Raw genomic sequence first — 24,579 nt, 5'->3', positions numbered from 1 at the left:
TGCCTGTCTGTTCCCTGTGCCATGCAGCCTGGCAAGCTGCATTGCCCCAGCCTCCCTGGCTCCTGGTCGATGCTGTCTTTGCTCCTGTGATTAATCTCTGACACAGAGGTTGTGTGCATTGCCACTTCTGTGTTCTTCTTGCTCTGCTGCCTTATTTAAAGTGTAATGCTTTGGTGACACTTCTTTCTGAAGATCAGACTACTGGTGCCTGAATGCAGGCATCTGTGGTCAGGTGTTTATAAAAAAGCTGTATTTGGGAGGGTTAACATTGCTGCCCGTGTATCTAAGGGCTCTGCCTCCTTAGTATGAGGACATCCAGGTATTCCTGCAGTCAGAGTGATCTGGGCTCTCTTTGGTCCATGTGGAGAGTTACTATTCTTAGAAAACCCTCTCCAACCACTAAATTCTTGTTCGGAGTAAGTGGTTCCAATAATAGATGTGCTGAGGAAATGCTAAGAGGTGCTCTACTGCTGAGCTGGTACAGCTGGGCTGCCTCCAGAGGGCTATTTGGTTACCTCTGTTCCTTTAGGTTTGCTTTTTCTGTCCTTATGAAAAATCTGCTATGGGGATTTTGGTGCAAGCTGATGGAGGGATCCCTTGACAGACCAGCAAGAGTGGTAGGACCTCCTGCGGGCCAGCAATAAGGGCACAGCAAACCTCTTGGCAGAGGGATTGCAAGAGGGATGAACTGAGCCAACCTGTAGTGATTCTGCGAGCGGTACAGTCCATTAACAGGACACAGACCAGGGAAACTCACTGCGCTGGAGGGAGCTACAAAGCTTTTACTTTGTGTACTTAAAATGAGACTCTTCTTGTTCCTTAACAATTACCCAGTAATTTGGCTGATGTGTAATTTTTTCCAGTGTGCTCATTTTGGTTTCATTGCCGATTAACTGAGCATTCCAGGCTTAGTCTACAGCTGATGGGCCACTGATTTGAACTAAAGCCCTCATCAAAGGGCATCATTTGTTAAACAGGGAGGAAATCGCAGAGATACTGAAATTATTGTTCATTAAATCAGCACCCACGAATATAATGGGCACACGTGAACAAAATGCTGTTTGTTGTGAGCTGTTCTGTTAGCTGGAGAGGGAGTCTTACTAGGACTATTTAATTGTCAGCTTGTATTTCTAGGATGTACAGTGAGCCGAATACCTTCTGCATGAATTCATTCTGTGTTGTGTATACATGTATGAGGGATACATATAGTTTTTAGCTTATACAAACAGACCATGTTCTTGCCAAACAGATGCTGTATTATATTGCCTAAGTACATGTTGCACTGAAAGCTTTTCTTTGTAAATGGTTATTTGTATTGAACACAACTCGTGTTCAAAGCTGGCATTGACCTTAATGTAGTTACTTCTGATATACATGGCCTCAATATCAATTAGGCCTAGGAATTATTTTATATGTAATTTCTATTTTTTAGTTCATTTAAATAGCATCATAAAGGTGGAGCAGAACAGCAATCAGAGAGCTTTAAAAGTTGTAATGTAGCCTATTGTGCATAAAGAAATTTCATCCAAAGGTGCCTCAGCTTTACTGAAAGTGTTAAGCTACATCTTTATTAAGATAATCAAGATACTCTAATGTGGTGCTTTGGGACAGCCTTGTAATATTCTGAGTTGGCCAATTCGGAAGCTCTTGAATGAGCAGTTTTTACAGCTCTGCCTCCCATGGAGCTGGAAGGCAAAACTGCGTTGGCACTTGTCTGTGAGCTCTTACAAGACCAGTCCGAGGCAGAAGGCAGCACTCCCTCATAGGGATGGCAGGAGTGAAGGCATCAGAACTGATGAGGGCAGAGAGGAGCAGGCATTTTGCAAATTGCAGGTTTATTTGAGGGGCAATAAATGCATTCCTAGATGTGGCCGGAGGAGGAAATGGATCCAGCGAGTTTCAAGGGATAAAATGTTGGCATCAGACTGAAATTTGTGATCAACAGTGAGAAGCTGATTGAATTTTGCATAATCTTTGGGCCCTTCTGATTTTAGGTTGGTAAATGCATTGAAATGGCAATGACTTCTTGTCATTCCAGCTTGCTTTCCACCACTGCTGGGAACAGTGCTGCCCAAAAACTCAGTGCCGTGGCATGACTCCTGTACTGGAGCTTGGGAGAGAGCCCAAACCTGCTCAGTTCCTGCAGAAGAAGAACCTTGCCCTGACTTACACACTGAGCACAGCCAGTATTTGCTGTTGCTGCTTGTGCAGTCTCCCAGTAGTGTTGTAGTAAAGAGTAGGAGGAAAGAGGCAAAGAATGTAATTCAAAAATCACACTTCATTCATCCCCATTCCTGCCTGTGTCCTTTTTCTTCGTGTTGTTTCCTTGTCAGGAGCAAGCTAATTGCCATAGCATTGGCTTGGCTCTGCAAAACAGGAGGATACACAAATACTGAGGTTTGATAGGCAAAAATTGCAGAGCTCTTTGGACGGTTGCAGCATTCTGGTGTGCCAAGCATGGGTTATCAGGCTTGATGTTGCTAGAGATTTAAGTGACAGAGTATTTGATCTCTGTCTTATTAATGTGTCATTTGTCCCTTAGAGGATGGATGTCAGAATGCATTTGATCTGCTAGAGTTAAAAACACTCATTGTTTCAGCCTCCATTTCGTAGCTCACCTAATGAAGAACAAATTTCAAAGAGAGAAATCTGCTATTAAATTCTGTGTTAGAACAGGGGCTGTAGTGGTTGGAGCTGTAGTGGAGCTTTTTGCCTCTGGATTGCCAGCTGAAATCTAACTCCACCAACAGAAACAATAAATGTTTACCATATAATATCTAGTTTCTAGGCACTTGCAATAAATGTTAAAAGCCTAACTCCTGTGGTTTTATGAGGTGGGATAGCCCTATGGCTGTGAAGTATTGTAAGTCATGTTCATGGCATTTGAGATGAGAGTTTTCAAGAGCATCTCATGGCTGGATTTCTGGAAGTTATCAAGACCCAAGGAGTTACAGATAGTCACTTCATGGGATTTTGAATGGACCTTGCTGTTTAGCTCCTTTAGACACATCTCTGCAAATTGTGGCTCTTAAAGGTACTAAAGTGTATTTTCAGTGTACTTCCAGTGAGTTGTGTGTGTCTGAGTGTAAGGATGGGCCACAGGGGCACTGGGATGAGCAGAACCTCAGCTGCCTGGGGTATCGTAAGTCAACCACAACTTCAATTATTTTTGTTTGGTGGGAAAATATTCAGGTTATGAATTAATTCATAGAAAGTAATTCCAATAAATGGGCACATTTTCAGGTTTTCCATGGTCAGTTCAAATAGAGGAAAAGGAGTGCAAAATTCATTGAATAAATTATTCATTCTGTTCACTCAGCTATAGCTAACAGTGAATTGTCTAGACAGTCATTACTAATTTTCAACCTATGCATGTTCACGCAACACTGCTGTGTGAATAGGTTCCGTATACAGCGCCTTGAAATAATAGTAATAGATGTAAGTCAACTAGCAGGTGATTTTAATTGGGAAATTATATTGGATTTTGCTATTGAACTTCCATAAAACATTGCATAAATATTGAATCTTCTGGATGTTTTTCTCCAGTTGAAAATACAGGCACACCGGGTTCTGTGCTAATTTAATCAGTGGGTAAGCAAACATTTTATTTATTTATTAATTCTGCTGTAAAATCTTCTAAAACCCCGCTAAATTCAGAACAGAGCAAGAATCTACAAGGAGTCGGATGCAATAACAATGTTTTCAATTTCAGTGGTGATTTTCCCCTAACTAGTTTGTACAGCTCCTTAAGGAGGGCTCACATCTACCTGTCTCAGTTTACTGGTGTGCTGTAACACACTCCTGATGGCACAAGCAACAGAAACCTTAGTTCTTCCCCTTTATTGCTATGGCAAAATAATCAAGACTTTGAAGGATTCCCTTAATGTCCTAGGTGATGCAAGTCCTCTGCAGTGAGGGATCTCACCTCTTGCTTAGTTACTGGCTGCTGGGGGATGTGGGTGCTGGGATTTGTGTGGTGGAGCTGGTCCTTGAGAATGGACCTCAGGACATCTCACAAGTTGATACATGGCCATGGCTGTTGGCCTGCAGCTCTGTCAGCACTCAGCAGTGGCACAGATCTGTGCTCTACCCATCATCAGCTTTGGGGATGAGACATGAGGAGAGCAAGTTTTTATATTCCTTTGACTTTTTGCAGAGATCTCTATTATTGTGACAGGGAATCAAAGAAGAGTTGGATTGAAAATAAAGCAGAAAATCATCATCTAGAATAGATTTGTTCTTGAAGGGTGTTGCCTCATGCAGTAATTGCAAGTTTGTAATTTTGTAGTGCTCAGCTCCTCTGAATTGATCAGAAACTTGCTGATAAAGCTCCTCCATTTCATTTAGGGTAACGTGCTTTAAGAGAAAAATAGCAGGAAACCCATACAAATGATTGGAAATGATGCAAAAACTAGGACATTGTAAAAGAATATTTGCGTGAAGTTTTGGCTTTGTGTGTGTCAATTTAACCTGCATTCCTTGGGGTTTGACTTAGAGGTGCATTAAAAGCTAACCATTAACCCTAATAAGAGCTCTGGTTCTAACTTCCTATGTGCTTAATGTTATCTTAATGCAATTTGATTTGATATTTAATTGCAGTAATTTAATTAATGGTTCTGTAAATAAAAAGACTAAGTTGTGCCCTCCTACACACACAGGTATATATGCACAGCAAGCAGCTCTAGTGGCTTCTGAGAGACTTAAATTTATGTGGTTTAGGACAGAATTTAACCCTAAGGATGTGTGATAAAATGCCCAAATCCCAGACTAACACTGTAATGGTGTTTGCATTGGAAACATTACAGTATTAGCTCATGCTTACAGGTGGAGAGTGGCATTTAAAAAACAAACCTACAGATTTCTCCTTTATCCTTGTCAACAGCGGTAAGTCACATAACTGCTTCCGTGTATGACAGGGTTCCATTTAAAATAGTTTACAAAGACTTAGTTATTAATAAAACTTATTAATTGGATAATCTACTGTTAACATTATTACAGAATCCCACTGGCCCGTTGGGTTACTTGCAAGTCAGAGCTTACAGGTATTTGTAAATCTTCTGTTGGTGTGCCTGTAATCTTTTCTAACATGCTGCTCATGTCTGTTGCACACTTAGAATGCCTATTAAATATCCATTAGTCTCCCTTATAAACCCTTTATAAATAGAAGCATGTAATAGAAAATGTAACCAAAATCATTAAGGCTACATGGTGTGCAAGTTAATAGTGGCAATCTTGAGAAGTTAGGGAGTGCATGAATTAAGGGAATTGTATTCATGAAGTAGTTTCTTAGCACAAGAGAGTGGCACTCCCACTGAAGTCAGGGATTTCCCATAGCATCTACTGAAGATATAGTTCTTTTATAAATCTACTTATAAACAAGAGCTGATACAATGCAACTTCAGCTCTACCGAGGAAGATGAATTCTTTTTCCATGTTTTTTGGGTAGAGTAGATCAATGTAAACTACAGCTCCAAATATTTATACCAAGGAGGAGGAACATCATGTATTCATGTATGGAGAAGGTCCAGGCTCCCTGCTGTTGCTGCTGTGAAATGCATAGGTATTCTGCTGATGTTAATGGAATTCTACTGTATTCTCTATAAAATAAATCGCAGACAGTTGTTTCTACATCAGCCCCTAAACTGATCCGACTTCAGCATAAGCAGTGTCCCACTTCAGCATAATTGCCCACTGGTAAGCTTGGGGGTAAATCACATTTGTGTTCCTTCAAATCCATACCTGCTGTAAGTAAAATCTGAGTAAGACCTTTTGCCTGACTTTCTCTTGCCCTGAGTTTGCATTGCCATTTAACTGAGCATTATTGCAAGCACGCCTGAGGTACTTTAGAAGTAGGTTTGATTTTGAAAGTGACACTTGACCCTTAAGGATAGACCAGATTTGTGTATACCACCATTCTGCTGTGGCAAGAGCCAACTGTGGTCCAAAGTCTGATGTACTCTGAAAACCCACAAAGCAGTGTGGGAATGACTAGTACAAAACCCCAGGCAATAATGGCAATCAGCAGGCCTTTTTGTTATGCAAAGGAAAAAGAATCAGATAGATGGAACAACAATAACAATGATTCAAAGCCCTTTCTTTCAAAACATCTCTTACAATTTCCAGCTGCCTCCCTTCTTTGTCACATCTCACTTCTCAGATAAACAGCACAATTGGTCAGACTAGTACTTTGCCTTTGCTGTTTTCACTCCTTACTCACTGTCTGTACCTGACCCCCAGCTCTTAAGAGCCCGACAATTAAGTGAATTCCAAAGAGGATTACAATTGAGAATCAGAGGATATAAATGTGATTTAGCACGGAGTGCTGAGCATGACAAATCATTTTTGTGCCTAGGCCTTACTTGTTCTGAAATGAGTTTCATTTAGAAACACAGAACAGATGCAGCCGTGTTCCAGTGCCAAGTGTCAGCAGTGCAGCTTCTGGAGATTGGCTTTTGCAAGGCTTACTGATTCTGTGATATCTCTACTGAAGATCTAAGGGCCATCATTTTTGTGGTTGTTTAGTTCGGAGAAGAGAAGGCTCCTGGGAGAGACCTAATCACTCTCTACAACTACCTGAAAGGAGATTGTAGCAAGGTGGGAGTTGGTCTCTTCTCCCAAGTAACAGATAACAGGACAAGAGGAAGTGGCCTCAAGCTGTGCCAGGGGAGGTTTAGACTGGATATTAGGAAAGATTTCTCCAATGAAAGGGTGGTCAGGCATTGGAACACACTGCCCAGGGAAGTGGTGGAACCACCATCCCTCGAAGCGTTCAAAAACCACATAGATGAGGTGCTTAGTGACATGGTTTAGTTGTGGTCTTTGCAGTGCTGGGGTAATAGTTGGACTTGGTGATCTTAAACATATTTTTCAACCTAGTTGATTCTATGATTCTATGACATACAGAGACACACGTGTACAAACCAATCTCCCAGGTTATTTTCTTCTCTTTGGAAGAGCTGGACTGAAAGCATTGCATTATAGAAGGAAAGTCCAAGGATGTTGTGAGGTGGGCTCAACATTCCTCATCTATCTGGCTAGAAGAGGCAGGAGATCTTGATGCCAAAAGTTTCCAAAACATGTAGTTTAAGTGTACAATGGAAGAGAAACACTTGTTGAATGTTTTCCTCCTGTGGGTTACCCTGTGAGATGTTTCTCTTAGGCTTTCACTACTACAGAAGCTGCCTAAAGTTTCATTGATAAATGACAAATCTCTCACAACAGAAAAGGACATTAATAGCATGCACGTGTGTGTTTGCATGTGTCTGTGTATCGAGTTGCCTTGGAAACAAGAGGAGAAAGCACCATGAACCAGAACATGCTTTCCATTTAAAGAACACTTGTGCTATTGTAAAACTACATAAAAAAATAATCACATTCATTCATCTGTTCTGCAAGCATCTTACTACAGCCGGCCACGTGCAGTGTGAGTGTGTGAATGCCATGTAAAGGTGACAGAAAGCCACTTGACTTTGGTTCTGAGCATATTCTTGAACAAATGAGTTGACATTGGTGAAGTTGTTAATAATGTGGGGAAAAAAGTATGTAAATTACTAAAGAAAATTGGCAATGCTCCAGGTGTACATTAAAGTCACTAAGTTGTAATGTAGACCTGGAGTATTCACACTGCAAAACACAGCGTCCAATTTTACCTTACATATAAGAACAGCTGGTTTAGCATATTGGCCTCAAAGACAGTATGTTGAAACAGCTGTCCAAGTGTTCTGGAGGTTAATCTACCCAATTAATGTTTGTGTATTTTTCTCCATTTATTATAATGTTTGCACCATTCGTTGTGAGTATGTGAACAAAATACTGAATATAAAGTTTTAGTCATCAGTGAAATGAGTATCAGAATAGCTTGCGTGAGAAGAAAATCTGCTTCTAAGTGACACTGGGTCTTGGAGAGATAAACGTTGTCAATACAGATGCTCGTCTTAGCAGCCAAATTATGGTGGGTTTTTAAGCATAAATTTCAGAGGAGAATCAGTAGCAAGATTGGTCTGAGAGACACAAAAAGGCTGGACTTTCACATGAAGTTCTGTGAATAATGACATTCTCTGTTGGCTGCTGTTGCCAAGTCACCTACGAGCTTCCACCTTGAGTAACTTGTAAGCTGCAGTTTCAGGTGGCCTAAACCAAAACAGCAAAACCATTTTGGCCTTTGATCTCTGATGAGCTGAGGGCTGTCAGTGCAGGGATACATGGCAGCCAGAGTTGTCTTGCCCTGGTGCACTTGGAGGTGTGATGATCAGGATTGGGTACAAAGCATCATGGTGCTTTCCTCATTGCCCTGAGCCCCTTGGAGCAGCTGAAAGACACACATCAGCCCCGTTTATGTGGTGCTGCATGCCTGAGAACAAGAATGATGCCAAGAGAGACAGTTAACATGGGTGTGCTCTTGTCATTGTCAAAAATGACCTCCAGTGAGATTTTGCCCTGGAGAGAGGTGTGTGCTCAGGGTGCTGTGCTCTAAAATCATGCACACAGAAAGGCTGCATTGCTCCCACCTCATCTGAACTAATTTTGCAACTTTTTATGAACGGGATCCTAGAACCCAGCGCATTTTGTGCGTATTCACTGCCACCAAATTGCAGACAGCCACTGTCAGAAAAATCCTCTGGCAGTCCATTTGACCAGAAATAGATAAAATCTAAACATCACTTCCAACCTTTCTAAATATCACTGCACATGTAAAAATAGCAAAATCTTTGTAGATCAGATCCCAGTCCACCTTTCATGTCAGTGTTTTCTTAATCAAATGTAGGGTTTCTGGCTTTGTTTTGCCCAAGAGACCATGCGCAATAAATGGGGAAGAGTTATCATAAAATTGGGTGAAATACAGGCAGCAGCTACACACAGCTATGCTTAATGGGTTCTACAGTCTTGTTTTCTGCACTGATTTTCCCAGCTAAGTTTATTCCCCTCTGCACTGAATGGCAATGCAGGCTGGAATGAGGCTTTTTAGACTGAAACTCTATTTATGAGTTTCTTGGCCAAGAAAAGAGAAGAATAAAACAAACCGAACCAGAAATGCTGCAGCAGAAAAGGAAGCTGCTGCAAGCCATGGCTGCCTGGAGACAGCCCTGTCAGATGGCTGCCTCATGGAATGCTGCTGCTTAAAGTGCACGAGGTAGAGTCTGTCTCAGGCTGTCGCTGTTTCTGAGCCTCATCAGTGACATAGCCCAGCACTACCTGGCCAGGAAGCTTGTCTGTCATCCTCTCTTCCACTCCTGTCACAACTAGTCATTAGGAAGGAAGAAGTAAGGTTTCAGCTTTATTCCGGGTTGTTCTCCATAATGCTTTTTGTCAGATTGCAACTTGCACGATTGCCTTCATTAACGAAGGGGAAGAAAAACAACATTAAAATGCGTGGTACTACTGCTGCATCTAAGAGAGTGTAACCTTTGGACAGTTAGTTAAATGTCAATGTCATTTAACAATAAATGAAAAAGAAATACAAATTTACATTTGATGTAGCTGTTGTGATCCTTTGACTTTAGAAATTGGGCATCGATTGACCACTTTATATCATATTGACCATGAAAAGAACAAACATTTGTACTTCAAAACTAGCCTGCAGGAAAGGAGGAGAATGCAGAGTGAAACTTTTGATGATCTTTTCTGGCTTTTTGTTACAAGCTGCCTTCTGGCAATTCTTGGGCTTTTGGAAAACAATGAAGTTGAATCATGGCAAAGGAACAAAGATGCAGTGAAGCGGTTTCTGTTTCAAGGTCCAGTTTATCTGTTTTCAGGTCACTCCTGTTGCCTAGAAAATTTGGAAAGTCAGCAGTGTAAATGAGTTACATTACCTGCCGTGTGCCCACTCAGTTCTTCATGTGGACTTTCTTATTCCCAGACCCAGGTTCAGCTTTTGTAGGTGGATGCTCTCATCTAGGTTTTGCATTCGTACCTTCATACCTAAACATGCTTCAGTTCTGGCATGAGCACTGATTTTATTCTTAAAGCATTGTCCATCAAAAACCTGAGAAGAACACGTTGAGGCTGTGCTAAGTGTGTGAAGTGGTGCTGTGGTGGGAGGACACGTTCCACCTCTGGGTCTTCAGCTCACTGTGATGTCCTAGCAGAGCTGAACTTCCTCTGCTGTGCTGCTGTTTGTTTTCTAATGAAATAGGCATGGAATGTTAGTGGTCTGTGAATGAGAGAGTTTATAATCTGGTTGATGCAAGACACTTTTTGGAGGAAGGCTTTTAAAACAAAATGTGGGAGCTGCTGGCCCATATCTGTGCCATGCAAGCATGTTTGAGCCACCCAGGAGGTGAGGTGTCATCAGGGAGGGAGAACGTGGCTGAATACTTCAAGGTGTAACAAGAGAAGGGAGAGAGCCAGAATTGTAAATGGAAGGTGAGGAGAACTTGCTCTTTTCTGTGTGGTAATTGTATAGGGGTGCTTTCAATTGAAAGCAATTTTGAGGTAGAATTCTGTGTTACATTTATTAAGGCCTTTAGGTGTGACACTTTCTCCTGCTTTGTCAATCCTTTGCTAAAATGATGTGTCAAAATGCCAGAGAACCTTATCTTTTCTTAAGCTATGTCTTCTGTAAAAAGCATCTTCCCTTGTATTCACCTGTCCATTTATCAGGACAATGACTATGCAGCAAGAGGACCCCATCAGCTGCAGTCAAGGAAGAATATGGCATTAGACCTGAACTTCTTCCCACCTTACAACAGTAAAATTGATACTGCAAAAGAAATAAATGTGGGTTTTTTTCCTGTATAATGTATTTATTTGTTTCTATATAATAGACCTATTTCATTTGCAAATCTGTGCAGTTTTAAAGGAAAAATAAAGAATGAATGGTTAACACAGCCTGTTTTAAGGAAGAGAAATTTCCTTAATGGAGGCAAATAGCAGATACTCACCCCATTTGAACAGTCCAGTAGTGGTGATCTAATTTCTCTTTGCAACTGAGTCAGGCTGTGCAATTTTGTGTCTCACATTAAGTAAAATGGCAACAAATGGGTGATGTTTTCGTCCACTGAGATAGTTCTTGTAGGTGAGTTCTTCAACACAAATTGAGTAACTCTCTTTTTTCTCTCTTGCTCTACCTACTTTATCTTTCTGGAAGATCAGTGTTTTTCCCATTACTCATAATGTTACAGGTTCTGAAGAAATAGATTGTAAAGCCTGAGTTTGAATCATGTCTTAATGATTTCTAAAGGCTAATTACGAAGATAATACTTTGGAAGCAGAGATAGGAGTCTCTTTTTTTGTTTCCCTTCCGTCTTTCAGTGTCTTTTGTTAAGATAGAAAAGCAAGTCAGCCATTACCTCATAGAGTTTGCAAACAGTTTTAATGTTTTAAGACTGCCTTGGAGTCCTGCTTGGACTGAGTTTGGTGCTGAGGGTAAGCGGCAAGGAACCATGTTTAAAATTCTTTATTAAGGAAATATGTTGTGATTTTGATACAAACTTGCTTTCATAGAATAATAAGTGGAAGACCTTTGTCTGTTTACGGAATCCTTGTACTGAAAGCCAGTAATACTGTCACTTTCTATTCCTGAGAAACATTAATGTCATCTGCTTTGTCTGCTGCTGTCTTGCTCCGTTTCAAACACCCTGTGTGATGACATTGGAAGCCCTCTTAAAGTGGATTTTTTGTGATAGTTTCATATTAAGAGGTGTTCTGTGATTTTTCTCATGAGTGCATTCAGCTGTCTGTGCCATTGCAGTATATGCTAATATGCCATTATCATTTTCCACTTAAGAAAGGTGACAAGGAATACAGCCTTTCTTTCTTTCCTTGCATCGGCTACTGGTTGCTTTATTTGTAGCCCTCTTTATTTCTTTACAGTCAACATACTTGTTTTGCTGCACAGGTGAATTTCATTTAACCAACCAATAAATTAACTGTTAGAGATGTTGCATGCTCAGCATTTATTCGTTGGGCAAAAAGAGCATTTAGTAGGAAAGATGTGGGAATTGGTATTTAAATTGTACAGAATTAATAACCCGAAGACAGCGAGTTTGAGTGTAACTTCTCAGAAAATGCATGGACCTGGGACATTGGGAATATGGATTCAGTTTCTTGATCTGTCACTGGCCTGGTGGGATTTCTTCTGCCTCAGCTGCTTTAGCTGTATAATGAAGAGAAGTCTCCTATTGTCCTTGGCAGAGCTAAGAACTGGTTTTGAAGTGTTATGGAAAGACACGATACTATAAGGAGTAATTTAAATAAATCATTCAATATGTAATTTTTAGAGCAGATGAAAGAGAGACAGGGGAAAAAGATGAAACATGCAATAGTTTGATCCTGATTTCACAGGACTTTTACATTTGTGTAACTATGGTCTTTATTATAATTAGTCCCTCCTGCACCAGTCTAGCCGAGAGCAGAATCCAGTCAGTGTTTCCTAAATGTCTCCTAAAAGACGATGGATTCTGAGAAAACACTGATGTTCTGAAAGCTGTAGCTCAGCTTTTGAAACATGGGTAATATTGTCCTAGTCTGTGGGAAATAAATACACTGCACGAGAGTTCACGGGGAGATTCAGTTGTGAAGACCAAAAAGGGATTTTGTTCTGAACTTGAATGAAAAAGAAGTTGTTCTTTATAAAGGTTGAGCAAAAAAGAAGTAATCAGACATTGGGGCATGTGAGAAGAAGGCAGCACTTCTGAGCAGGTACAAGGTGAATGGACTGAGAAATTAAAATGAAGAGCAAAACTCAAGCTAAGAAGAAGAAAAAGGCTCTGGTAGTTCTTGATCAGTCAGAAGACTCAAAAACACCTCAAAAGGAAATCAATATTATTATTTGAAAGAATTCACAATTTTCAATTTTAGCTCCTTTCAAGAGGTCTCTTTTTCTTAGGGATTTTTTTCTTGATTTTTGTGAAGAAACTTGTTTTGTTTTTTTTTCTGTCAAAAAGTTTCCAGGCAGTTCTAAACACAGGCAGGAGACATCTTCCGTAGTGTTCGTTTAAGTAGGAAGCAAATGTTGAAAGCTTGAAAGGCAACAACTTGGTTAAGTGCAGTGGAAGTACAAGGATGAGCATTGTAGGGTTGGTGGGTGGTCCTCAGTTTGATGACTGAAACACCTAAAATCTCAATGTGCAAGAACAGTAAAGGCTGATGTCTGGGCTAGCTGCAGATGTGTCCTGGTTTTTATTTGCCCTGCATCAAATACAGCAGTAGGCAGCTTTATGGAGTGAAGTAGATAAAAGGAATAGTTGTATGGTCTGTGAAGTCTGTGTCACTGTAGGATGCATGCAGTGGTGTAAAAATTATGAGGGGTCCTGTTAGCTCCTAGGAGCTAACAGTAATGTGTAAGTACCAATTGTGATTTTGAAAGCAGGAAGGGATAGAGTTTCTCTGCTGTAATTCTAGATACCAAGTCTAAACTAGACATCTGAGCCCTGTAATAGGCAATGGAGAGGGAGAAAACTTCCCAAGTGTCACTTACACTGTCCCAAGACAGGGACTGCCAGAGAGAGAACCACTCACCACAGGCACTTTGCTGGGATAAAAGCTTTTCTGAGGGAGAGCAGCAGTGGGAAACAGCCTGCTCCCAAAGCGTTTGCTGCCTGAAAAGCCAGTCCTGCAGCAGCGTATGTGTACCCTTTACATCAGAGAGTAGTTGAATGCAAGCCATGAAATGACTTAAATAGGTAAAATAAGTAAGTACAGCAGTCTGGTCCTGCCAGATATGACAGACCATCTTCAAGAAGAAACACCAATATTTGCTTGAGTAAGGCATGGTCTTTCTTGTCAGATCCATGTTCTTTGGAAAGCGATACCCTCCTTTTGCAGGATGATGAATGTGAGCAACTAGTAGATCTTTATTCCGTTCTAAACGCTACAATGTGCTTCTCAAATATGATTAGTAAGTATTTACAATTACCTCTGTCCAGAAGATACAGCTCTTCATTGAATTTTCTTAGTACATCATGAGCTCTGGAGTTACAGCAGTGTTTGAACTGTGCGGAGGGAGAAGATACAAAATCCAGTTCTTCTGAATACCCTGTCTAGCAAATGCTAGATGACTGTCTTCAGCCAGGGCATTTCAGAGGACTTTGCACCATGTCACAGTCACTTTTCCATGCATATTCTCCTTCTCATAAATAGGTATTCTTAAGCTGTAGCCACTCTTTGAATGGCTTAATGAAGTAAGTCACCATCCAGAGCAGAAAGAGAACCCACACCCCTCCGTGAGAGGATGCTCCTGCAGGACGTTGGGAAGTCATGTAGACATGCTGTAATTAATTTGTGCATTCTCCTATAGCATTAAACAGCTGTTATTACAGAAGGACATGGATTTCTGCCCAGGTAGCACTCATGGTAGAAGACGAGCACACAGATTGCTGCAGTAAACTCATGTGATATGCAACCTTATGTTTCAGTGTCTGTAGTTTTGCACTTGTGAAACTGAAGCCTTTTCAAGTCGGCAAGTTGCCAGCCCTCCTTTTGCACTGGTGGCATAGAATTTCCTCCAGAAAACCCTCCTTTCTGTCTCCTTCTGAAAGAAACTGTGGTGACTAGGAAAGGACCCACAATGTTGTTAAATGTTTTTAACTCTATGGTACAAAGACACAGAGCCAGAAAATTGTATCTTTGACTCCTGTTGGCACTCAAGCAAATCCAATAATTAGTTATGTTCCATAAACTAGGCAAAGCATGGCCTCCCTAGGTTTTTCTGTGGAAGGGAGAAGTGTTGGTATTATTATTTCATGCCATTTTAAAACAATAATTAGTGTATCAGATTGTACTGAGGCTCAGGTCATTGCTCTTGAGTAGACAGCTCTACCCATTTTGTATCCTCTTGAATCCAGGGGGATATTGTTTGGTTTCAGTTGGAGGTGACCCAACAATTTTATTCAGTCAGAACATGATCATGTTTTTCTGGAATAAAAAAAAGGGAAAAACAATATCTTTAAATGAACTTTGAAATTCTAAATATGCTTAAAAATGTTTTCCAATCATGTTCTATTGAGAAGTCTGTCAGATGAATGCTCAGATGCTCTGCAGAGCTCTAAATACAATGTAAATTCCAGTGTGAGTGACTGGCAGAGTTTACCATACTTTTAGGCAAACTTTGTCCTTTATTTCTTGGTGTATTACAAGGCCCTGGAACACAAACTGGGAGCTGTCAGTGTCAGTTCTTTACACAGACAGTGAGATGTGTGATAGTTGCTCTCCAGCTGTAAGAATTTCCCATTCCTTCTACCTCCAGTGTACACATCAGAGCAGTGATGTCATGATGTTTAACACAGCAGGCTTGGAGAATAAGCTCTATTGGACATAATGGGCTGAAATGGAATAGTGTGAGCCGATCTCAGGAAAAGTCCTTTGCTCATGCAGAAGGCACTGGTACTTAGCTGAATAGTAGAGACTGCCTAACAGGCTGCAATTACTTCTGCCAAGCGCACCAGGCTGTGTTCTGAACCTTTGCTTAATGGGGACAGATCTGTTCTGAGTTATAAAAAATAAAATAAAAGTGCCTCTGGTCATAGATATGACAGTATCTGTGCTTCTAATCAGGTTTCACTTCAGCAGCAGGTTTTGCTTGTTCATCCTACATAAACCCCAAAACGAGTTGAATTTCCTTCATTAAAAAGCCCCGTGAAATGAAATAAATCTCAGCTTTAGTTTCCATGAACTCCAAGACAAAATTATCACTCCCACTGATTGTGTGTGCCAGGTACATGCTGCTAAGACCTTCCTTCAGTGTATCTGTGGCAAAAAGACCAGTTAAGCAACAAGAGTCCACTTTGGAGTCTCTGTATCATGCTTTGTTGTGCTATAGCAAATTGTTTTTGCAGCACACACTGATAGACATCTAGAATAATATTCAATTAGGCTAATAGTTGCTTATTACATTGTTCTGCAAGGATCAGTAATTAAGAACCTCTCTGTATGGTTCAATCTACATTAATTAATTTCTCCTGCAGAATATATGCACCTGCCTGTTCTTCCTTTGGGATCACAATGTGAAGTAAAGCTATTATGCAGGTAAACAAAAGAGATCAAGGATGACCTTTAACTTTGACATGATAGCCTGCAGAATTTGTGATTTGCCATCTGTCTAACCGATTGCTCCTAATAATGATATGCTGGATGAGAAGCTGATAGGAGGAAGCAGAGGTTGGAGTGGTGTAGGAATGACCTAGCAACATGTGTGCTTGTCAGGGCAGAAGGACTCATGTGTGGCCACACTTCAGGCCTCATTCTGACATCTGAAAGCTTAGTAAACACTTGATTCCACAAGTGGCTCCACTGAAATGGTATTTGCCGAGTATGGAATTGGCTGTTAGGTCCTTCATTAGGGCTTGTAGTGCATCTCATTTCACATGCACAGCCTCTGCAGACCTGAGGGAAGCCCTTGGGCAGCCAGGATGGACAGTGCAGCCTATGGGTAACGGCTGATGAGCCGTCTGCCAAAGCAGCTACCCGCACCCCTGCTAGCATTACTGGGGGTCTGGCTCCTAGGTGTAGTGTGGACTGTCTGTATGCATGTGGGGAGGAAAAAAGGGTCGGACAACAATGTGAGCTCTTTGCAAGGTTATGTTGTCTGATGTTCCATGAACTCATCATTCCAGTTGTTTGTTCCCACCATTAGGTGACAAAATGGTAAATCTTACCTGATGTAACAGTAGCTTTCTGGCAGCCAGGCTTCATTAATATGTATTGGAAACCTAAAATGGTATTCAGCTCTGAGGGGGGGGGAAAGTACAGAATTGCTTTGGATTATAATAATTTCAGCAAAGTATCTAATTTATATATTAAGCTTGCTTAATGGACTTATATAGCCTTGCTCTTTGATCTGAAGAAAAAGGTGGTGAATAATTTATCAAATATAAAAACCTCCCCTAGCCCAGCCCACATGTCACAATCTGCCCTATAATTTACATGTCTTAAGAGGTGCTGTTTCCAGGCAGGAGAACTGGTTCCTAAAGATCCCTTCTAATAATACACATGTATTTTCACGAGGTACACTCTGGGGAAAAAAATAATAATGAAGGAATGCAATTCCGCAGACAAATGTTTCAGCTGTGTGCCTTCTTCATTGGAGACAGTGATGTCAACTAAATGCCAAAAGGCATTTAGCTGTAGCATTTGTCAGTGGAATAGGGTTGGCTTTAGGTTTCCCTCCTGCTTTACAATTGACTGTTTATTGGGTTTACTGTACTGTAGCATGTTTTGTTAACCTCTAAAAAAACCCAACCAGTTTGTGCATTAATCGCAAGGGTGATATCTGTCATAGTAAACTGGATCAGCGTGGGGCTTTTGTGCCCCTTCAGACTTGTGGAAATGATGCTGACTCTTCCTGGAGGGGCAGGGGAGATGCACTGGCGGCTTTGGGCTGGGGTCAAGGACCTGCCCAGGTCTTGGCTCCTGAAATGCTTTCTTGTGAGGTGCATAAGCTGTTTCTCCATGTCTTTATTTCTCAAGCAGAAGAAGGGGCTGACATATGTCATGTCAGCTCACAGAAGCTGGGTGAGCTGCCATAGAATCGCATGCCTAAGGAGCATTTATGTCGATGTGGTGGTGTTTAAACCCTAATTACTGGGAACTTTGTGTCCGGAGTTACTCAACTGGTTTGTGTCTACCTGTTGCAGTCATTCCTCAGTAATCCCTGCTTCTGGTCACATGCATAGGTAATCCCAGCTCTCTCATGACTCCTGACACTTCTCCTATTCACATTTCCCCTCCCGTTTCTCCAAAGCAGTGAGTTGTCAAACATTTACTATGCCTGTGCTGCGGCGTTTATTCATATTTAAATAAAGCCATTATCCTGGCCTTGAGTTTCAGTAGTTTTCTGCTCTTCCTTTAGAGTATTTCTCTCAGCAGTGCCATCTAATCAGCTTTAGGTTTTAATTAAACAGCTGTCATTTGCTTCCTAGTTCTGTTGCGACCTGATGTTGTATTAAATTTTAATTTAGCCTAGGCTGGATAAGAAGTAGATTCCTTCAGACAACAAAGAAATGCTATTAGCAGGTTACAGTTGTAATTAAGAAGAGCTCCGCTGAAGTGCGAATGCATTCACGTACAGAAAAGGAGCTGGAGATAAACATGCACATAATTATTATTCAGGGATAGAGCCTGCAATATGAGTGTGTAGCTTCCACCCAGCCGGCTTGAATTGAAGGTGTTGGTCAAGACCTGGCAGCTGAAACCCTCAACTAAAGAAATAGGAAGGGAATTCCAGATTTTCACCTGGGATTTGGCAGTGCCAACAGTTAGAGGTTTGTGCTGGTTGGAGTCCGTGGGTATTGTTCCAGATGTTTCACTGATGCTGTACCACCTGGGAGGACCTGCCTCTGTAAATCAACGTTACTACCCTCTCTACATTTTAGATGCTGTTAGAAATAACCAGTAGAGGTATCTTAAATTCAGTAAGCCTTTTCTTCTGCAGTGAGACATACCCTGGAAATATAAACCAAACCTAACAGGATTTAGATGAAATGATATTACCTGATGAAGATGCACAAAAAAAATCTTTATAAATCTAATGGACAGTTAGTTAGTTCAGTTCTGCCTTCATATTTCTTCCTCAGAGGAAATATATTTTTTCAGCCTGCAAATAGCCAGCTCTTCAAAAGGTCTTTATGCAGCCTATTATACTTGTGTAGCACTCGATGCAGGCATCAGGCATCTGAAATACTGATTTATATAATAGAATTGCTTACCAATGAAGTGAGGTTTTTGTGAAGCAGCACCAGCTAATTAGTACGGTGGGTACCTGTTCACACTGGGAAGGAGGGAAGGTTCAGCTCAGAGTCAAGAGTAGGATGGGCATATTTCAGAGCACACACAAATAGCAGGGTTGTGAAGTGTCTTCTGAGGCCTTTTATCTCATGCTCATCTTCACAGGGAGTTTACAAAAGGAATGCAAATGTCATTATAAACTTTGCATTATCCTTCAGAGCATCAGAGTTTGACTTCAGCTTGGTAGTGAAGCAGCACTGAGAGCTAAAAGGAGGCTAGAGGGTGTGCTTATTCTTTGTCACACAAGGTGATACAAGAGCGCAAAAACCAAAGCAGTTGTTCGAGCCTGTTGAGAACCTGTTTCCAAGTCCACTGAAGTCAAAAGAAGCCTTTCATATATTGACTCAGTAGGCCTTTGGATCAGACCACATGATCTCCAGGGGTCCTCTCCAACCTTAATGATGCTGTAATTGCATGCAAGTGCTGCCTTCCACTGACATGTTACAGGGCTGTGCTAACAGAGAGTAGGCCTGGGAGTGGAATTAGTTGTGTGTTCATTGTGTGTGACCTTGTCAAAAAGCCTATTTCATTTGCTGCACTGAAGGAGACTATCGGTTGTGGAAGAATGGTTTAGAAATAGCACACTGGTAAACTGCTTCTTGACAGTGTTTTGACACAGAAGCACTGTGTCTTCATCATATATATGGTATATGTTTATATTGGGTTGATTGGCTGCCCTATCCCTGGCAGTGTTCAAGGCCAGGTTGGACAGGACCTGGGGCAACCTGGTCTAGTGGAAGATGTCCTTGCTTGTGGAGGGGGGTTTGGAATGGGAGGAGCTTTAAGGTCCTTCCAGCCCAAACTGTTCCTTGATTCTATGATGGCTTAGGATTCGTAAGTCCCATAGGATATTTGTTGTTGTTTTGCTGGAATCTGCCTACCTCTTCTCTGGCATATTTGTGGATGAAGCACCCTCAGTTTTTCCTTGTCTTCTACAACCTCTTTCCACCCAAAATACATCTAATTGTTTTCTTTCACCTGGCAGTGCATTTTCCTCTTAGTTTAGTTCAAACCTCAGCCTTTGTAAAACTTTTAGAGTTGTTCTTTTACACTTCTCCTTTTGTCACATACTTTCTTTCCTGGTGTCCCTCCTTCATGGTTGGCAGCTGGTTATAAATAAGCCCATTCAGCATAAAAAACCTAGACAGGCATTTAATGTGTAAAACATCTGGCTTATTCCTCACAGAGAGCAGAACAAAGACAGTATATTTATTTTGTGAGGTATTATTTAGAAAAGCATCTCTATTCAGGACAACACTTAAATGCTTAAATCACATTGAAGTCTAAGTGTCAAGTTGAGTACATACTTCTAGTGCTGTTCTGAACAGAGATGGACTTGAATACATGCTTAAATGCTTTCCTGGAACATGACTGCCCATAAAGCTCTAGTAGACTCTATTAGTTAGCTGGCACTAGTGTTATTAGTACTTCAACTCATTTAATTCAGGCTGCTTTTTGTAGACGTTTCCGACTATTGATTAATAATACATTGCAAGTGTTTATTGGTCTTCTCCAGCCGTCCTAAGCTTGTGGTCAATGACCATTATTTTCTATCAATCTAGCTGGCTGACAGAAGCAAATGATGCATCTCCCTATGCAAGCTGCCATCAAATTTCTCACTAAAATCCATTTCTTCTTCCACCAATTCTAATAATGGAATTTAAAGTTAGATTAGTTTGAAGCAACTTTAGTTCCCCCCCCCCCCCAGCTGGCAAGCAATTAGTTTTATGGAAGTTGAAAAATGAAAAGTGGATTGATTCAAAGCAGCATTTCCTATTGCAGGCTTTTTGAAAAGGCCAAACTGAATCCCTGTGAAAGCACAGATTATTCCTTGCCCCACATGTGTGTGTCCAGTTGTAGGCCTGCCAGAAGTACTGTTTAATAGAGACAAGCTGCTCGTAGGACTTTGAAGGCTGTTCCCCTCCAACCTCCATACCTGCTTATGCAAGGCAGGGACCTCTGTAGCAACTCATTTGGAGTAATTAATCAAACTGCAGCCGTACTGAGACGCAGAGGAAGGCTGTGCTAATGGAGTCATTAGAATGCCAGCACTGAGAATTCATCAGGATTAGAGATAAATGTGGTAAAACATCTCTAGGTGGGATTTTGATAGGGAAAGATCAAAAAAAAACCCAAGTATGTAGATTGCATTGCTTAGTTTGTAATACCCAACTTCATGCATAGTTTTTCCCATCATGTATTTATAGCCCAAAAAGGGAACATGGTCAACTTGCAGCAGTGATAGCTGTAACAGTGAGGAAGAAATGCCATTATTGTAATGATTGATAATCACCTCTCATATCACTGGCATGATCTGGGGCCAAGGGGTGGGCAGAGTTGCTGGCACCCTCTGAAGGTCATGCCTGAATCACACTGTGGTTCTGGCAAGCTGTAGATATGCCTTCGTGTGTTGTAACTGTGTTACAGATTTTATTGCTGTAGCGGCCAGACCTGAAAATGGGCTTAAAAAGAGTCAATCTATGTTTATCAGAAACAGACCTTGATGGTCCAGATGCAGTCTCAGACCATTGACAGCAGGGACCTCCAAGAGTGTGTGCAAGGAAGGGCTGCACCTCTGCTCTTGTCCCTTTGAGAGGCAGGGTATTGGTGTGTCAGTCTGAGCTCTGTGGAATTTTCATGCTTTTATGCTTCTCTAACTCCCATTCTTCATTTTTGTTCATGCTTACAGGACACAGAAGTCCTCAACACGGCCATTCTGACAGGCAAAACGGTGTCTGTACCAGTCAAGGTGGTTGCTGTGCAGGAGGATGGGTCCGTGGTCGATGTTTCAAACTTCACTGAGTGCAGGTCAGCTGATGAAGACGTCATAAAGGTAAGGCACCCATATGGGGTGGAGAACAGAGTTTTCACACTTTTCTGCTCTGCCACCACTGTGTTGGGACTTAGCCCCCATTAGGGACCTTACATCAACCGGTTATTTTACAGTCATGGCTGTTTCTGAGGTGGTGTATTGTTTCCGTGGTGTAAAGAGGAGAGCAGTCCCCAGAGGTTATGCAGGGTTAGCATGTTTCCATCAACTGGAGCTGGTTTTGCTGGTGTGTTCCATCTGGGAGAGAGGGAGAGGGTTGCTGAAAGAGCAGTACTGGTCTGTCTTTGGCTGGCCAGCCAGCGCTGATGAGAAAGAACGTGTTGTCTGATGCATTCCACTTGGGAAAAGTCAACTCCCCACACTGGGGTCTTTGTTCTTGTGTGGCCTTTTTACATCCATTATTTAATATTTAATATTGTAACAGTGTACAGCAAGGTTTCCTACATGCTCCTGACTGCTTTCCACTCAGGAATTCCGTATAAGTGAAGATACTGAACTGTACCAAATGTCTGGAAGGAATATGACAGAGAATAGAAAATAACAATCATATTGCAAACATTCTTTGAATGAGAGCTGGGAGCTTTTAAACAATGTTGTGGCTTGGGGTTTTTTAATAATAAGCTTAACTGGTCCTCACTCCCTGCCATAGATGAAAATAGCATAATGTGACTTTAGCAAGACATTGACTGTGTGACTTCTGACACTGTTGCATGGCTTTCTGCTTTTAGCTCATCATTATTTTTAGGCATAAAAAAGCTACTTTTGAACTTTTTTAATAGGTTTATTTGTTTCATTACTTGGTTTGGGGGTGTTTTTTTTTCATGTTTTAAATCACAAAACAGTTTGGGTTGGAAGGGACCTTAAAGCTCTTCCAGTTCCAACCCCTGCCATGGGCAGGGACACCTTCCACTGGAGCAGCTTGCTCCAAGCCCCTGTGTCCAACCTGGCCTTGAGCACTGCCAGGGATGGGGCAGCCACAGCTTCTCTGGGCACCCTGTGCCAGCGCCTCAGCACCCTCACAGGGAAGAGCTTCTGCCTAATGTCTAATCTAAATCTCTCTGATGTAAGCTGACCTCTGTCAGTTTAAAGCCATTTCCTCTTGTCCTGTCCCTACAGGCCTTTGTCAAAAACCCCTTTCCAACTTTCTTGTCAGCCCCTTTAGGCACTGGATGCAGGACTGCAGGGGGGGATGTCACTAGAGTGAAGTAGAGGGGGAGAATCACCTCCTTTGACCTTCTGGTCATGCTCCTTTTGTTGCAGCCCAGGAAATAGTTGGCTTGGGCCCATGATGAGCTTCTTGTCAAGCAACACCTCCAGGTCTTTCTCCTCAGGGCTGATCTCAATCCATGAGATTTAACTTAATGAAATAAACTTAAGAATTGACTACAATGAATTCTGTAGGGGTGGGCTTTTTTTTGTCATTATATATGTATGTATATATGTATATGTTTCTTAGGGTAGTCCTAGATAGTTCCTTTGTTTCAATTCCAGGAAAATACAGTACATTTTATATATAAATGCTATAAAAATAGGGTAGTGTGGTCACCCTTTTTACACAGTAATCCTATAACCTATAGTTCTTAAAATAAACTGTCTCTGTAGCTTTCAAGAAAAAACTTTCTCCCCATATTCTAGCTACCAATTGTGTTCTGTGTGAATGTTTTCCAGACCTGAGCACTTCTTTAAGTTCTCTTCAGACTGGATTTGAAACCCACATCCTGTACCTGTGTGCTTCTAACCTATTATTATAACCTCTTTGTAGATAGGGCTGCAAAGGTCCCAATAGATAGCTTGTACTTTGTCAGATAAATTTCCATGTTCTTTAGCTGGCTAAGGAATTGCACACTGCAGTGCTATTTATTTTGAAGATGATATGCTGGAACAAAAAAATGCACCTTGTGACAACTCTGAATAAGCTTGTTACCAGTTTTTGGAATAAATTTAATTCTCTAAACCAAACAAAATTTCATTGCATTTTAGCTTCAACAACAAAGATATTACTTTGCAGTTAAAGAGATTACAGAGCTACTGTAACTTTGTAGGTATTTCCTTTGAGAGACTTGTAGGTAGGTGAAAGATGTAGGTAGCAATAGGAGAGGCAGGGTGGGTTTGGGCAAAAGCCTTAGTGAGGCAATCTCTGCTTACTTCTGACTTGTTTCAGTAAGATTTAGCTCCATTTATCACGAAGGGAAATAATAAATAAAATTCAGATTATTGAGCAGAGGCATGTGTGCTGTTGTATCCTCAGACAAGATGATAGCTTGGGGCTCAGTTACAATGCTTGGTGTTTTTCAGACCTCAGAGTGTTTTACAAAGGACATTAGTGTGATACTCCCTTTTCGTGGAAGTGACTGTTCCAGTGTTTAGCCTCAGCCAGTGATGGAATAGGTTTCTTGAGTCTCTAGCCTGTGATTTTGTATATTTTCCCATATATATCAGGTAGGGGGAAAAAAAATCAGTATTTCTTTTCCTGTAAACCAAATTTTGTCCTTACCAGAAGGAACATGAATGACTGTTTATGACTCTCTTAGTTGTCAAAGGAAAAGACTCTCCTGATAAATTTTGCTATTCTTTTTTGCAGTGTACTGTACAGCTATTATTTGATTAATGGCTGTTATTTATCAGTTGATAAATATGAACAATGAATTGTTCATATTATGAACTCCGGCACCAAGTTATATATCATCAACATATTGCTGAGCCTGTCTTTTCTGTGCACTTCAGAAAACCAGATCCAGATCTAAGCTTTTCTTTCTATTAATTTTCCTTGGGCTTGACACAGTTAGAGAATACTGAACTGAGCAAGATAGGAAAAGATCAGGGAAAATACTCCTTTCTCCACTAATAAAATTAATACCTGCAGACAACATTAGGGAGATGTTGCATTTCAGAAAGCTGCCTGTTGAAAGTCCATTTGGTTCAGTCAGCAGTTCTGGTTGTTATGGTTCCCAAATTTCAAAGGTATGAAGCTGGCAACTAAGCAAGGCTTGCCATGACCTCTGTGAGCAGAGACAAGATTTCTAGTTGTG

The 24,579-nt window shown here is 41.2% G+C and overlaps 1 protein-coding gene across 1 annotated transcript in view; it reads left to right on the top strand.

Annotated features, from left to right (window-relative positions):
* Positions 1-24,579, top strand: part of LOC133213257 (transmembrane protein 132B-like) — a 69,436-nt gene that overhangs the window by 10,200 nt on the left and 34,657 nt on the right. Inside the window, exon 2 of the mRNA XM_061355405.1 lies at positions 21,410-21,553. Coding sequence (XP_061211389.1) covers positions 21,410-21,553 — 144 coding nt within the window. The remainder of the gene's footprint in view (positions 1-21,409; positions 21,554-24,579) is intronic.

The sequence above is a fragment of the Neopsephotus bourkii genome, unplaced genomic scaffold, assembly GCF_033783945.1.
Source record: "Neopsephotus bourkii isolate Nb327-2 ecotype Australia unplaced genomic scaffold, CSIRO-AGI_Nbou_v1 NB_795, whole genome shotgun sequence".
Classification (NCBI taxonomy): Eukaryota; Metazoa; Chordata; class Aves; order Psittaciformes; family Psittacidae; genus Neopsephotus; species Neopsephotus bourkii.
This window is presented reverse-complemented; position numbering and strand designations above follow the sequence as displayed.